We start from the raw sequence: 14,930 nt of genomic DNA, 5'->3' as shown, positions 1-14,930 counted from the left end.
ATAATAGTTTGCGATAGATTTATTTGCAGTGCTGAAGAAATTATATTATAAGATGTTGAAGCAAAACCAAACCATAAAAAATGTTGCGATTATTAATATAATCTTCTGTAATACTTCTTAGTGACTGTAATTGTGTTAAGTTATTTTATTTTTCTATTTAGCAATTATAATTTAATTTTTTTATTTTTTGTTGTTTTCAGTGATTCCAAATCCAAGCATCACGTCTCCCACGTCGTCCGATCACACCCCGACAGCCGGATCCAATTCCGGTCTGTTTGTCTCTAGTCACATGAACATGGCCGGCTATCTTAGGCCCTCGGGAGCCCCCCACGGCCACCTGCCAGCCCACGCTGGTCTCGGCACCGGTCTCGGACCAGGCCTGGGGGGAATGCCCGTTCCCGGGCTTGGCCACTTCGGCATCTCGAGACCCATCGAGGCGGCGCTACCATTTGCGCAAGGTAAGTCTTGAATCTTGTATGAACGTCAATTGCACATTTTAACATCTGTTCGAAATACATTTCTTTAAAGATCCTATTGTAACGAAAAATACATTACAACAAATAATAATGTTTCCTAACACATTACTAAATCCAATACAAAACATATTTTTATCTTTATTATTAATATTAACCGACACGTGTTTATAAATTTTTAAACATATTTACTACCTTTGTAGGTTTCAATAATATTTGAAATCGAAATACGTAACGAATTTGTTCCGATTCAAATAATAAATGAATTCGAATTATTTTTATTTCCGATATATTTTTATTGATGTACACCATGCGCTGTATAAAACATTATCACGCAAATATAGAATTTATTTTTTTTAAACATATTCTCTTTAATTTTTATGTAGCAACCCTAATTCAAAACAACAATATATCATTGACCCTCTCTCTATACATACACGTTAAAGTGAAAATGTTTACCCAGCACGTAAATTTGCCGAAGGCTCCGGTTACGTTAACAAACCCTCCACAGAACACGTCCCCTTTGTAGAGGCATAGGAACCCGGCAGTATTTGCAGACCTATTAGCCACGAACGTCTCTATATTTTATTACTACCGTCGGAGAATACTCCCGGGGGATGTTTCTCGGATTTTGAAAGTAGAAAAGATTCAAGAAAAAAGAGGGTGGTTCGTTTTTACTTTCAAAAAGGCACACCGCGCGATCGGATAGATGACAAAAAGAAGCCCTTCGAGGATCGAAACTCGTCTGTCTGTCCTTTTTATCAGGCTTCCCTTATAGATTTTCCTCGGCGGGGGCTGTCAACCCCTCGGTGACCTCGCCACGTGATGTTTCTTCATCATCGTCGCACGTACATCGAACAATTCAATTAGTTTAATGTTACCTTATACTAACAATCGTTATTTACTTCATACCTACATTCGATATAGGATTTAATTTATTTTTGAAACTAAAAATTAAAAATCTAGAAATATCTCTACAAGGATTTCGAACGGATAATAACGACTCTTATTGCAAATCATTATCTGTTATAAATTAATTTATTTAATTTAAATTTCTTAACGTCAATTAAGAAAATTAAATATCTTTCACCTTCACTGGAAATTATTTTAATTGTGTAAAGCTTAAATCCATCTCGTATAATGATCCATTAAAACGTTTTCTTTGTAAACAGTCATTTACTCCGTTCGATATTCTACATTTGGTTAAATCGGGTTTCAGTAAATAATTCTATAGCGTCACCATTAACACTACCTTATTTTACATTCTAATTGAAAGGGTATAAAGCTTTAATCGATCTCGTATCCAGCTAAACTTTTTACCATTCTCTTCAGTATAATTCCTAATTAATAATAACGATCGTTTTAAATCTTAAATTTTGTCCTTGTGATCGTTTTAATAAATCAAATGACTTAACATTATTCACAGTCCCAACTAATCTAATCAAAAGAAAATATTTACGATTGTTCTAATCCGTTCACCCCCTTTTTGCAAACCCCATTAACGTACACACCATAGAGTAAACATTGATTTCAACCTCCAAGTTTTTCTTTCTCAACCGACATTTCCCTTTTCGTTCGTTCGGTTTAGTAGACTTAAATAGAAAGCAAACGCGAATGACTGAGCCATTTTCTAATCGCAATTCGTCCAAAACGGGAACAGAAGCAAGGTTTGGTTCCCGAAAAAAGGGGACGACTTGAAGGAAACGAAGAAGGGGGAATCTGCGAGAGAGCGATAAAATATGCGAGGATTTGTTTTCACGCTAGAAGAGCTGCCAAATGGAATCGGAAACGTGGTGCGCGTTATGGGAAATCGCAGCTGGCCAATGAACGCGTTTACCGGCGGTGTGGTGTCAAAAGAGTCTATTTTGTAGGGGTGCGTTTTATTGCGTTTTTCTAGGGTGATGAGAAACCCCCTGTATTCCCGGTCATGTTCCCAAAACGTAAAACACGAAAAAATTGAAAAGTTCATTCTTCGTAGTTTTTATTTTCAATTTTTGATCGTTTGTAATTCGTTGTGAAAAAAAGAAGGGAAAAATAGGAGATAAAAATGAAGGTTGGGTTTGGAGAGTTGTTCTGGGTAGATTCCCTAGGGGGATGAGAACACATCACCAGAAAATAAGCGGTGCCCCGTGTTCGTTTGGTAACTATGACGACGGGTTCCGCCCTTTACCGCCCCCATAATCCGCTCAGCGCCCTTCAGTGGCATTCCCCCAAACCGGGGGAAACGCTCCAAAGTCCGAATCCTCTCCGACGGTCGTCATAAATAATACTACCATCCGATAGGACCAAATGAGTTCTTGTATAAAAATATTTCTAAAAAGATGTCTAATTTTTCTAACTACATACTAAATCCACAAAAGAAAAAGGAAATAATAAAATGATTTTAATAGATAAGAAGAACAGATTAAACCTATTATTGTAGTTAATATAGGATATAGAATGAATTACAATGAATTGAAGCGATATCACCAACATGAATCTGTAACTTAATCTATATCTTAAACGAAAATTTTCGTCGTCAATACTATCATTCATTTCCAAGTTTTCTGCTCTTTATGCAGCGTTTGAAATTTCACAATGTTCGTAGTCATAGTTGGCCGAAACACCCTAATAATAAGGTAATATGTCATATTGTTAAAAATTAAAGTCATTGGAGTCGCAAAAGGCATATTACTGGCGAAAAAAAGCTAAACTGTTAGAAACTTTGAAATATAACACATTCTACCTGATCTTCTGGCAGCAATAGTATCAAGTCTTCTACAAACACTATTTAGTTTTCTGTCAGGAGCTTTCCTTTACTGGCCTAGCTTTCTATTACTGGTACAGCAACATACAATAGTGAATACTCGAATTTATCCACTGCACGAAAATTAGAGTAAGTGCTGTTAAAGTTGCAACTACCGGTTTAGAAATGCGGTAGTAATTGTTAACAATTTCCAAACGTGTTTTTCGTGAACTTCGTGATTTGACGTTGATTATCAAATAAAGGATTATGAAAAACATTCAAGGGCACATTCCTATTAAAATACAAAATTGTTGCGTTGATAGCCGAAAACCCGTTATACTCAAAGCTGTATCTGTGTGTAACAGACTTAATAGTGGTATTTATTTTCACCTTACTTGTATGGGATGGCGCGATTACGAAACGATACGAAACGATACGAAAAAAGTTACAAACCGCGTAACAAAGATCTTCTGTCACTAGTGCTGACTATCCAGGGGCCAGACAGATATAAACTATGTTGCATAAAAAATGTTCAATAAATTGCCACCAATATTTCCTTTAGTAATACTCAAAATATATTTAAAGAATTGCTGCAATGTTGTAATGTTACAAGTGACGCCTATCATAAGATTTATGTACAATTTTTATTTCAATGTTATAAACCAAATTAATACAACCCTAAGCCCTAATACGTTCCCTACGTTCCCTAATTCTAAAGATCAACCTCATCTCGAAAGTAGCTCAACCCCAAAGTACTGCAACTCATTAGATACTTGTGTCATATCAGTACTCATCAGATAAATGAAGAAGCCTCAGAACAAAATTTAGCAAAAAGCAAACAGCAGAGAATATTTATATATAGTTCATTGCAAAAAAACGGCTTAAAACAGTAGCGGAGAAGTTATAAAACATAGTAAAAACATCGTTTCATATTGCCAAGGTGTACAATGAACTATGAACGAGTATCAGTCATTGTAGTAGAAACAACTCGCAACAATTTACCTAAATGTTTCTCTCAGATTTATCCCATAATTGCATAATGAAGAGATTTCAGAAAATTTTGAGTTCAATATTTCAGCGCAACACAATAAAAAAGTACAGTAAAGGATTTCAAGAAAAAGCTAATGAGAGTTCATATCATAAATTCATTGCTGAATTGTTTGCAACGAGAAAATTTTCCTTACAATATGTACTAGGAATAATTTTAATTATTAGCAAAAGACCTAATACTACTTATTTGATGTTATATATTTTTATTGTTTATTTCTTCCTCCAATTATATCAAACATAAGCTATATATTGTTAAAAGAATAAGATGCAAATTTTAAATAAAACACTTAATCCATGTTCTAATAAACAGAATTACTGTTTTTGTTCTGCTCAAAAGTGGTTAATGATGTAGTAATGTATCCAAGCTAGATAATTCATATAAGGCATTTATGACTGTATCATAGATAACTCTTTTGAAATGTTACCAAAAAGGTTATTATTACATGCTCAAATCTTCCTAAAACTTATTTAAAATTTTTTTTCTGTTTAAAATCTGAATACAGTCCGCCATTTCAATCTTTCTGCAGTGATTTCTAAACATTAACTTCAGATTTTTATAGAATTTTGTACTTGAATCATCCCCTAAAGCTACACAAATCTTATTAAAGTTGGTTTCAAAATCTATTCGTTGACTAAAATTAATGCCGGAATGCACTCAGATTTTGGATTCAGTTTGAATCATTTTGCATCGTGATTTCCAACCTTAAACTTCAATTTCCATATAATTATGTACTTGACTTATCCTTCAAAGATCTTATTTTAACAGATTTTAAAATCGATTTGCTGACTAGTTAAAGTCTGAGTGCATTGAAATATTTGAATGTTTCTGCAAACTGATTTATAAATGGAACTTAATTTTCTATATAATTATGTACATGAATCGGGTTGCAAAACTAAAAATGACTCATCGTCGTTAATCTTTATGCAGAATTTATGCACAATATCTGATTTTACATGTTGGACATTCTTTTGGAGATCCCGTAGCAACAATTCCTCCTGTAAAGTCTTCGAACTTCTAAATTTCAGAACGAACTCGTCGATTCTCTTGCGACTCTTTTTACGAAAATTACAGTTTTAAAGCATAAGCAAGATCATCATTGAATGTTTTCGATCAACGATGGTTTGTGTTTCAAAAAGCAATCTAGCGTTGTATAAGCTTATCATATGACTATTCATGACTTATCTCCGACGTACCTTTACAATATAGTGAATTTCTTATGTATTCTCTTAACACAGCCACAGAAGAATATAGAAGTAATAGCTTAATATGGTTGAAATTATTTAAAAACTCTTGACTTAGACTTCTGACAAATCCATCACGTCCCTAAATCACAAAAATTGAAGACACAATGTCTTAATGGCTTATATTTCTTATTATTTCTACTTATAACTCTATTAAGTCTGGTAATGTTGCGTTGGAGGTAATAATTTGTTCCTCATAGGTCTTCGTCTTTTTTGTGTAATTAACTTAAAACCCATTTTATGGTTTGGGCTCAATTATCTAAAATTTGTTGACCAGTATGGGCGCCTAAAATTTTATTCTTTTGACTTGATTAGTGTCTTCATTCAACAGGCCATGATCTTGTAGACATATTCATTAAGCATGATTATTATATTAAATCTAAGTGCGAGTGCACTGCTGCATCTTCTGTCTTCAATAAGAGCTTCCTGGATAAATGTAAAAATAGCTCAGAACTCGAGGGGTTTGATAGCAGACAACAATTTTATCCTGGTTATACAATAATTTATTATATCTTGCTGAAATAAACAATTACTTTTTCGTAACCTTTCTTTATTTAAAACAGGTCACCACCAAAACCCTGGTTGAGAATGAATTTGATATTTGGTAAAGAGTTTGGGCATGTTGCAGAATTCGGACCAAAGCATAAAAGTTTTTTGCCACGATGTTAAGGTGTTATTAATCACGACAGAACTGCATCGACCAGTTTTCTTTTCTACTAAATCATCCACAGACTTTGTTTCTTTGTGTCTCAGATCAATCTTTTGGCTATTTTGCGTCATATTAAAGCAAAAAGAAGATTTGGTTACCATATTGCCAAATTGATATTGGTTTCTCAGTGTCAATTTTAACTTAAGACGCCTTAGAATTGCAAAATTAATTTGCGTACTTGTTTTAGTTCCACCTCATTAACAAATGTTACAACACATTGTTACAAATATATCATATCACTGCATACAATATAAAAAGATTTATTTGAAATTTTTTAATTAAGCAAACAATTTATTATCCTCTACAAAAAACTGAAATGTGTTATATTGTTCTTGTGTAACTTATTTTGAAAAGTTTATTTTGTCAATCCCCTTTCAAAAATAATCTCGGTTCCAATTACGTAATCAACCGCGAGTGCGAAGACACTTCCGCTAATGTATTCGGTTTCCCCCGAGGGGAGGGGGGCAAAATAAATTCAATTTGGCGAGAGCGGTACAGAGCAACGGAGAAACACCCTTGTTTTCGCACGTTACGGGCGGGTGCGCGTGAGATTCGACACTTGTGGCTGACACCCAATTTCGAAACACAATTTAACCATTTACGAAGCGACGCCGTGGAACCAGCTTTCGAGCTTTTAATTTAAACGACCGTCGAAAACGGTCGTCCGCTATCCTCTATACATACAGATCGTGTAACCATCAAACATTATACAATAAAAATCGAATCAATATAATAATAATCATAAAAAGAATCTCGGTGTGTATTCGAACAGATAAAAATGGTGTAGTTAGCAAATTGATTTTGTCCGACGTAAAGCTTCTACAAGAGCGTAAATCGAAGTCTGTAATTATTTTCCAGGAGTCAACCCTAGAAAACAACGCCGAGAAAGAACGACGTTTACGAGACCTCAACTTGATTTGTTGGAAGATCTTTTCGCGAAAACTCGGTATCCTGACATTTTTATGCGCGAAGAAGTTGCTGTTAAAATCAGTTTACCGGAATCAAGAGTACAAGTAAGTAAAAATATTTAATAATTATTATTCAATTTTATAATTTAAATATTTATTTGTACCCGATAACCTTTATAGTCAAATAACTTTACCTTGTATTGCTTAAGAATTTGAATGGCGTTTCTAATTTAGGTAGTTTCAACTTCTATAATTGAAATCTGCAAACGATATTTTCTTTCTCAATTACGAGATACGATTACAAAACAACCTCGGTATGCTTTATTAAACTCGTTTTAGATATGATCTACACCCATAACGACACACGCCTTGATATGATATATTGTAACGTTGAAATTTATAACCAAGATTTTAATTTAGTTACATCATAACTACATCTTAAAAAAATTTATTGTAATTTTTTTTTGTTATTGGTTGATGTTCGTTATTTAAGTTTCTGGTGTGTGACGAACGTGCAAGATTGCAGACGTCTCGTTGTCGAAATGACGGCAGATGTGGTCCTGTGAAAAGGCTAACAAGCCATCAAATTGAATCATTACCGGGGCGGTTAGCAAACAAGCCGCCCCTTTTCTATTGTGAACCGAGGAATTGTTCCGTCCCTTCAAATATACGCAGTGTGTACTTATAGGGAAACCACGTAGTATCACTCTTCAACAAAAAAAAGCAGTAACAGCAATTTGGTAATAATAATTCTCTCCATATTATATTTTTGATTATAATAGGAAATTTCATAATTTTACACGTTCATAAAATTAATCAAATTGGTTCTCTTCATCGAATCAATTAGATTTAATTTGTTGTTGTCCTAATTCTCTTAACATCTAATAACAAGGACAATAGCTCAAGGATGTCATTAGTTAATAAATAGGATTAATGAGAGAGAATTCCACATGACGAATTTCAAACCGCTTAATTTCTTCAAGTAAGTAGGAATTCTGAAATATCCTTTGTGATTGTTAAATTTACTTAGTACTGGGTGAATTAATTTTGTAGACAATTTGAAGAAGCAGGTTAGGTTTCGCCTGTGTGGTGTTAATGCAGGGATTGCGATGAATTCTCTTGGGGTGTATCCTTATTTGATGTGTTTTTGCTTTATTTGTGGTGAGACATGTTGGTTGTGGGCGACATGGTGTCAATAAGGGGAGTTGTCCAAAATATAAGCAAAGCTGGACAAAGAAAATAATAATTATTTTAGAAATTAGTATTGAACATCAATGATAAACGAAACATCTAACGAATTAGAATCATTCTACTGGTAACAAAGAAGTTTTATTTTTGTTTCAAGTCCAATTGAATTCCCATTTATGGTTTAAATGTTTGAATATTGCTGAATGTCATCATCTACTATATGTCGAAAATCATACAGTGGGCAGAAGGACTACGATCGATAGCCCTTTTGGGCCAACGTTCAGCGTAACGTTCTTCTAATTCTTTTTTGTTGTACTTAACTATTTTAATGTGTATTGTTGGCCTGTACAAATAACAACCCAACCACTTTACTGAAGGAGTATAGGAAAACAAACATGAATATAGGAACATGAAAAAGATGATGAGACTGACATTAGTTAATATCCATTCAAAAATAACTAAAATATTCCACAAAGGATCTGGAAACAAACTAAAAATTAAGCAGAAATATTTTATAAAGTGGAAAAATGGAAAAAAAGGAGAACTTAAGAAGAAACGCGGTAGTAAAAGGTAATGAAATGAGACCGGGAAGATGAACATTTGTTTTGGAGCTATTCTATGCTATCTGACTGCAACTTCTTGCCATCGAGTACCGAGATAAGCTCTGCATGTTTGTTAGTTTTGCTTATGTAATATTTCTTTATCTTTTTCTTTTTCTTCTTTATTCCCCTATTTCCAATATTTTCATGGTTCCATAGTTTTTTATTCTGGCCGAAGTACTACTATCTTCTAGATCATTAGAATGGTTTTGAAAAGTCTAAATCATAGCCTTACATCGAAATCACGTGGACACAACTAAATTTGAATTAAACTATCGAATTAACCTTAACTGATGTTAAACTCGAATCGGGCACAATTATTGTGATTTGAAACAAATATCCCAAATTGATCAAGAAATGGAATGTTGTGTTAGTTAGCCCACTGTAAATAACTTGAAACATCAAAAAAGTCATCGTTGGTTTGATTCATGAATGGGATAAATTACCATATCTTATCATTCTTGCACGCTTCCTCAAATTGCTTTGATATGTATGCACGTGCTCGTCCTAATCTATCGTCAGACTTTAACTCAAGCCGTGTAGAAACTCAATTTCGAAGAAATACACTTTTTGCATTAACCCTAGGATGATGAATGCCTGGATAGAATAGGTAGAAGTCCTAGATAGAAATAAGTTTATTTGCTGAAGAACAATTCGCACATAAAATGGTTGTAGGAGTCGCATGATTATTACTTATTATAATATATAGAATTATACATTTTACTATATTTATTGTTGTTTCCAATACAAATATGACAACATAATTGTTTTGAAATTATTGGTAGAGTCTGCTTCTTGTTTTTATTGTTCTATTGTAAGCTTCAAATGCTTCTGCTATAACTTTGTGTAACATTATAGCTTTGTTTTCGAACCTTTGTGCTCATCGCTCAATATCTTTTGTAAACAACGAGATCTTTTCAAAATTTCAACAAATACTTTTCGTTTATGCTTCATCGAACTTTTGGATTTCTATTCAGGATTTTTGATCATGCAAATTATAATTAAAGTGTATGAAATTAAACTTTGAAAGGACAACGTTCACGATATATTATTAGTTATTCATCCACAGTACCAGTACTAGACATCTCGTAAGATTTGATTCAACTTGCCTCATACATATCTATTATTTTTCCTATAGCTGCTATTTTATGTGCATTTTTTCTTTCGGCTCGGGATTACATATGATCGAATTTGCTGAACCTCAAAAGATTTGTCAAAAGTTTTCATGATATTCTCTAAATCTTCCAATTAGCGATAAAAATCTTACCAATACTTGGAGTTCAATGAAATCTATTTTTTTTTCTTGATTAGTATGTGTTTCAATTTTTGATATTTTCGGTCATCGTAACAAATTTGATACATACTTGCATAGATTTTACATTTCGATTATTGTTTGTTAAAGAGCCGCTTTCACAAACACACTGTGAAAGTTCAGCAGAGTTTGGCACAATAAATCTCCATATGCAGTTACAGACCATTTCATCTCGTTTATCATTTCCTTTATCTGATTCTGAGACAGTAAATATATCCGGTTCACTATCATGAATTTCTGGTTCCACATCACTTATTGTACTACATGATTCTTCCTCTGAAAACTGATCGGCTTTGTCGTTTACAATCAATTCTTGCTTATAGACTCAATTATACAAATAAATTTCACATAAGTTTATAAAGCGGCTAATTTTATAAAGTTTATATATTATTTAGAGTACACTTGAGTTTATTAAGAGATTTCTTTAAATCCATCACAAAATCTGTTGCGCGAGATGTAGATCAAAAATATAAAAATATATTAAGTTTGGTTATCTACAAAATCAAAGGGAAGAAATAAAAAGAAATGATGAATGTCCTGAACGAAGTTTTTAGGCATTAGCATATAGGCTGATCATGAAACAGCTTGATGAGATCTTGACTCTGGCAGATTTCGCCGATATGCTTTTTTATTGTAGACGCCCTATTTTCCGAGCTAATCTATTTAGAAACTAACTAATTTTGAAAGCGTAAAGGCAAAGTTATTTAAGCTGTAGAATAAATTTTATGTCTTCAGTTGTGATTGCTATATCGTCAGGATGCATAACATCATCTTGCATAAAATTGAGGTAGAACATTTTTCGCATCGATCAAAAACTCCGAAGTCTGAACTTTAACCCCGTAGTATCTTGCAGATACCATATTGATGAAATAAATCAGATTTATAGCGTTATTACAAAAAATTATAAAATTCTGATTTTGTATTAATATGTAGTCATAACCTTTTTAGGAATCTGTAACAGTGTTAGACAATTCCTGAACTTAAATAAAACAACTGCAGATCTATATTAGCTATCTATAAAGATTTTTTCGGTTTCAAAATTATCATAATGAGTAATTCAGCTATCATAGACTGAAAAACTTTCTTTCTTTCTCTCTCTAGACCTCTGTTTCTGCTGGGTCTCATGAGGCCTTGTTTTAAATTGTTCTCAGGATCTTCATTTTTGCTAGTCTTAACACGCTCTTAATTTTGTTTGTGTCTTCGCATATTTCAATGCTGTAAGCCATTATTTGGTGAATGCTGATCTTGTATATTCGCAATTTACATACTTTTCGCAATTTTTATATCCATAAATTCTGTGGAAAAACAGTATCTTGTAGTGTTACCACTATGCATTTAATTTTTGAAATAGAGACAGCTATGTTCTGGTCCTAGAAGTCTATATTTAAAGTTGATTAGAAATCGGACTACCTTGTCGGGTACCACTTGGTGTTTTGGATTAGTTTTTCTCTGGTCCTATAATAGTTCTTGTGTTTACAGGTTCACTAACATGAGTTATCTACTACACTAAGTAGTACTACACTTGTTTAAAATATTTTTCCCAATATTTCTCTGACACCACAACAAACAACAACAACATTAATCAAAAATTATGGCTATAATTTAAATAACATATTTCTATTAAACTTTATTCAATTTAAGCTCGGATTGAAACTAAATCATTAAATTTAACAATATTATCAATAATCGTATACCTATATGAAAATGAAATCAATCTATTCATATAGTATCCTTTCACACTCACACATCTATACATTCATACGCGGAAATAATCCGTTAAGGGTGACTCCGGGGACATAATGCGAGGCCGGGCTGAAAATTAGCATTAAAATCACATCCAGCACCCATCACCACCACCTAATAATTCTCGGGGCGCGCACGTTTCACGTCCCCTTTTCACCCCTCTTGCGATCAGTTTCCATTAGATTTCACGAGGGCTTCCACCCCGTACGAAAAATTGTTACCGTTTCGCACAATGCCGTCGTTTCGCGTGAAAGCATGAGGGGCGGGACGTTTTACCCCAAATAATCCCTGAACTAATGGAAACTAACCCCACGGACTGCCTCCACGTTACCATTATGATGACGGTTTCGACCCTTCCCTTTATTGAATAAAATACGATGCGTATAACATTTGAGTTTGTTAAAGGTACGATTTACTTTTGATAGTTAACTCACAATCTGTGAAGTTTTTGTGATTTTTTTCTAATACGAATTAATACAAATCATCATAAAAGTTTACAATACTTAATATTTGTGTAATAATATAATAATAATTTAAAAATAAATGGAATGATCGAGTTTTCGTTCGGAAGTAATAAAAGCCATCAATTGAAATCTGATATTTTATTTATACATTTATTTATTTACGGATTGTTTAACTATGCATATTTGCTTCATAGAATATTAAATAGCAAATAAATAAAGAGACACCGCAAAATGAATACATGAATTTCTAAAAACTTGTGTATTTTTAATAAATTTTCAATTCATATCACTTTGGATTTATTTGTTTATTTTAATTTTTATTATTTTTGTTTTAGGTATGGTTTAAGAATCGCCGTGCGAAATGTCGCCAACAACTACAACAGCGACAACAAAAACCAACAACGAGAGGACCAACCTCTCCAACGAAAACTGCGAAAGCCGGGAAAATGTCTCCAAGCATCACGACGTCCACTCAGCAACAACAACAAAGTACGACCCCGCAAAACGCATCTTCACTTCCAACTCCATCAACATCCAGATCTCCAACGACGGTAAATGTTAAGCGAGAATCACCACAAATCTCGACGAATTATCGTACAAACGGCAATTTAACTCCAATTGGTAGTTCAAGTAGTGTTATAACGACCCCTTCTCCGCCGATGCCTTCCCCATCGAGCAATCCTCCGCTGTCATACCAACATGATTCCTATAACAGTTTCAATTGGCAATTTAATAACACCCACAATAGTTCCCCGCATCATTATTACGGTCAGAATTATAGTCAGGCGTATTACAGTCAAATGGAATATTTTAATCAACCGAATGCGCAAAATCAAATGCAAGTTCCGAATCATATGGGCGCATCGTATCAAATGACCGGTTATCCATTAACAGCTCCATCTCATCACCAAAATTTCAGTCCGCGTCATACTGATTGTAGTCTTGATTATATGAATCAAATGGTCTAGTGGTTAAACGTGCGAACGGCGGCGCAAAAGTACAAAAGATATCGTCGAGAAATTGATCGAAATGATAGTTTTTTTGATGGAGCATATCAGACCAGAAATAAACGCGGATAATATTTTTTTTTCTAAACAAGTTATTTACGTCTGATGTGAAATTTGATTACAAATAAAATAAATAAAAATCATCCAAAAAAAGCTTATTACTGGATGTGTAATAGGCAGGTTTACAAACATAAGGACACAAAAAGAAAGAATTTATTTTTTCGTAGTTTTTGGACTGGTTATGAATTCATCAAATCAAATTTTTAAGATAGATTATTACTAGCAATTTTTAACTTGGGAAAATTCGCAATCAGTGTCAAAAATTACCTTAAAAACACATTTTGTGTCTAAAATCGTGTAAACTTGCATTATTTTTGTTTAAATATAAACATGATTAATAAAATATCATTAATCTGAAAAAGAAAAAAATCTGTACAAACTAAAACGACAGCAATGTAGTTATTAGTAGGCAAATTAATTTTATAAACGTTTTGTATTTACGTCCATCATAAATTGATTCAGTGGTTATGTCGTTATGTAAATATGCAATATTAAAAGAGTTTTGTACTCTTCTTAAAGAAACTATTTAGAAAGTGTGTATTAACCGTCAAAAAGCGAGTCGATCAACGAATTTCAGGCACTAAGAAAAGAAAATTAATTTTACAAAAAGAAAAAAAGATGATGAGTTAATACAACATTTTCTTTTGCAATGTTATTTAGTCGTCAATTTTAAGTGAATTTTGCCCTTTTTTAATTCTCATTTACTTATAAAAAAATGTTTTGCTTTAAATATCTTTAAAAAAATTTCTTTCTCGATGTATCGCAACGATAATTAATAGAAAATGATATATCGCTACGATATTTTGTATTTTCACTTGTATTTACGCTCGAAGGTTAATATATTGTTTATAATATTTTAATAATTTTACAAGATTAAAAAATGTCTGTTTAGATTTTAAGAACGTATACATCGTAAAGTGTTAAAATTCTCAGGAAATAAGTTTCATTGGACCTATTCAGGTCGAATGAAAGAAATATTGGTCTAAACACTAAAATATTGATATTTAATACGTGATAATTATGGAATTTTAATACTTTATGGAAATAGAACTCTTTTGGTCTTCTGTATAATGTACTATTCATCATAACTATTTTACGAGATACCGTTTGATATTTTTATCGAATCATTTGTACATAGTGAAAGAAACGCTTTTATCATTTAAGTTGATTCGAATACGAATGTGTAAATTGTATATACATATAGTCTTATAGAAGTGATTATTCGTTTTTTCTTCTTCACCTTTCTTCTTCTCCTTTTATTAAGATTATTACAGGTTTTTAATAAGGTAAGTAATATTTTCATTTATTATATGCATATTTATTAACAATTCACGAGTTATTTCGGTCTTTATTGTACATGCTCCCAATACACACAGCTCAGCTATATCAACCACCTTAAAGATTTACTAAAATCCAGAATGCAATTTTCGTGACCTTGAATCCTAGCTTG

The 14,930-nt window shown here is 32.9% G+C and overlaps 1 protein-coding gene across 5 annotated transcripts in view; it reads left to right on the top strand.

Moving 5' to 3' along the window:
- LOC111420504 (homeobox protein OTX2) overlaps window positions 1–14,698 on the top strand; it is a 125,765-nt gene extending 111,067 nt beyond the window's left edge. For 4 of the 5 annotated variants that reach the window (XM_071196965.1, XM_071196967.1, XM_023053510.2 and 1 more), the window contains 3 exons: window positions 201–458; window positions 7,040–7,212; window positions 12,749–14,698. In XM_071196965.1, coding sequence (XP_071053066.1) covers window positions 290–458; window positions 7,040–7,212; window positions 12,749–13,381 — 975 coding nt within the window. In that variant the 5' untranslated portion in view covers window positions 201–289 and the 3' untranslated portion in view covers window positions 13,382–14,698. The remainder of the gene's footprint in view (window positions 1–200; window positions 459–7,039; window positions 7,213–12,748) is intronic. The other variant, XM_023053509.2, reaches the window with a different exon arrangement.
- The last annotated feature ends 232 nt before the right edge of the window (window positions 14,699–14,930 follow it).

Source organism: Onthophagus taurus, chromosome 1 (genome assembly GCF_036711975.1).
Source record: "Onthophagus taurus isolate NC chromosome 1, IU_Otau_3.0, whole genome shotgun sequence".
NCBI classification, from domain to species: Eukaryota; Metazoa; Arthropoda; class Insecta; order Coleoptera; family Scarabaeidae; genus Onthophagus; species Onthophagus taurus.
This window is presented reverse-complemented; position numbering and strand designations above follow the sequence as displayed.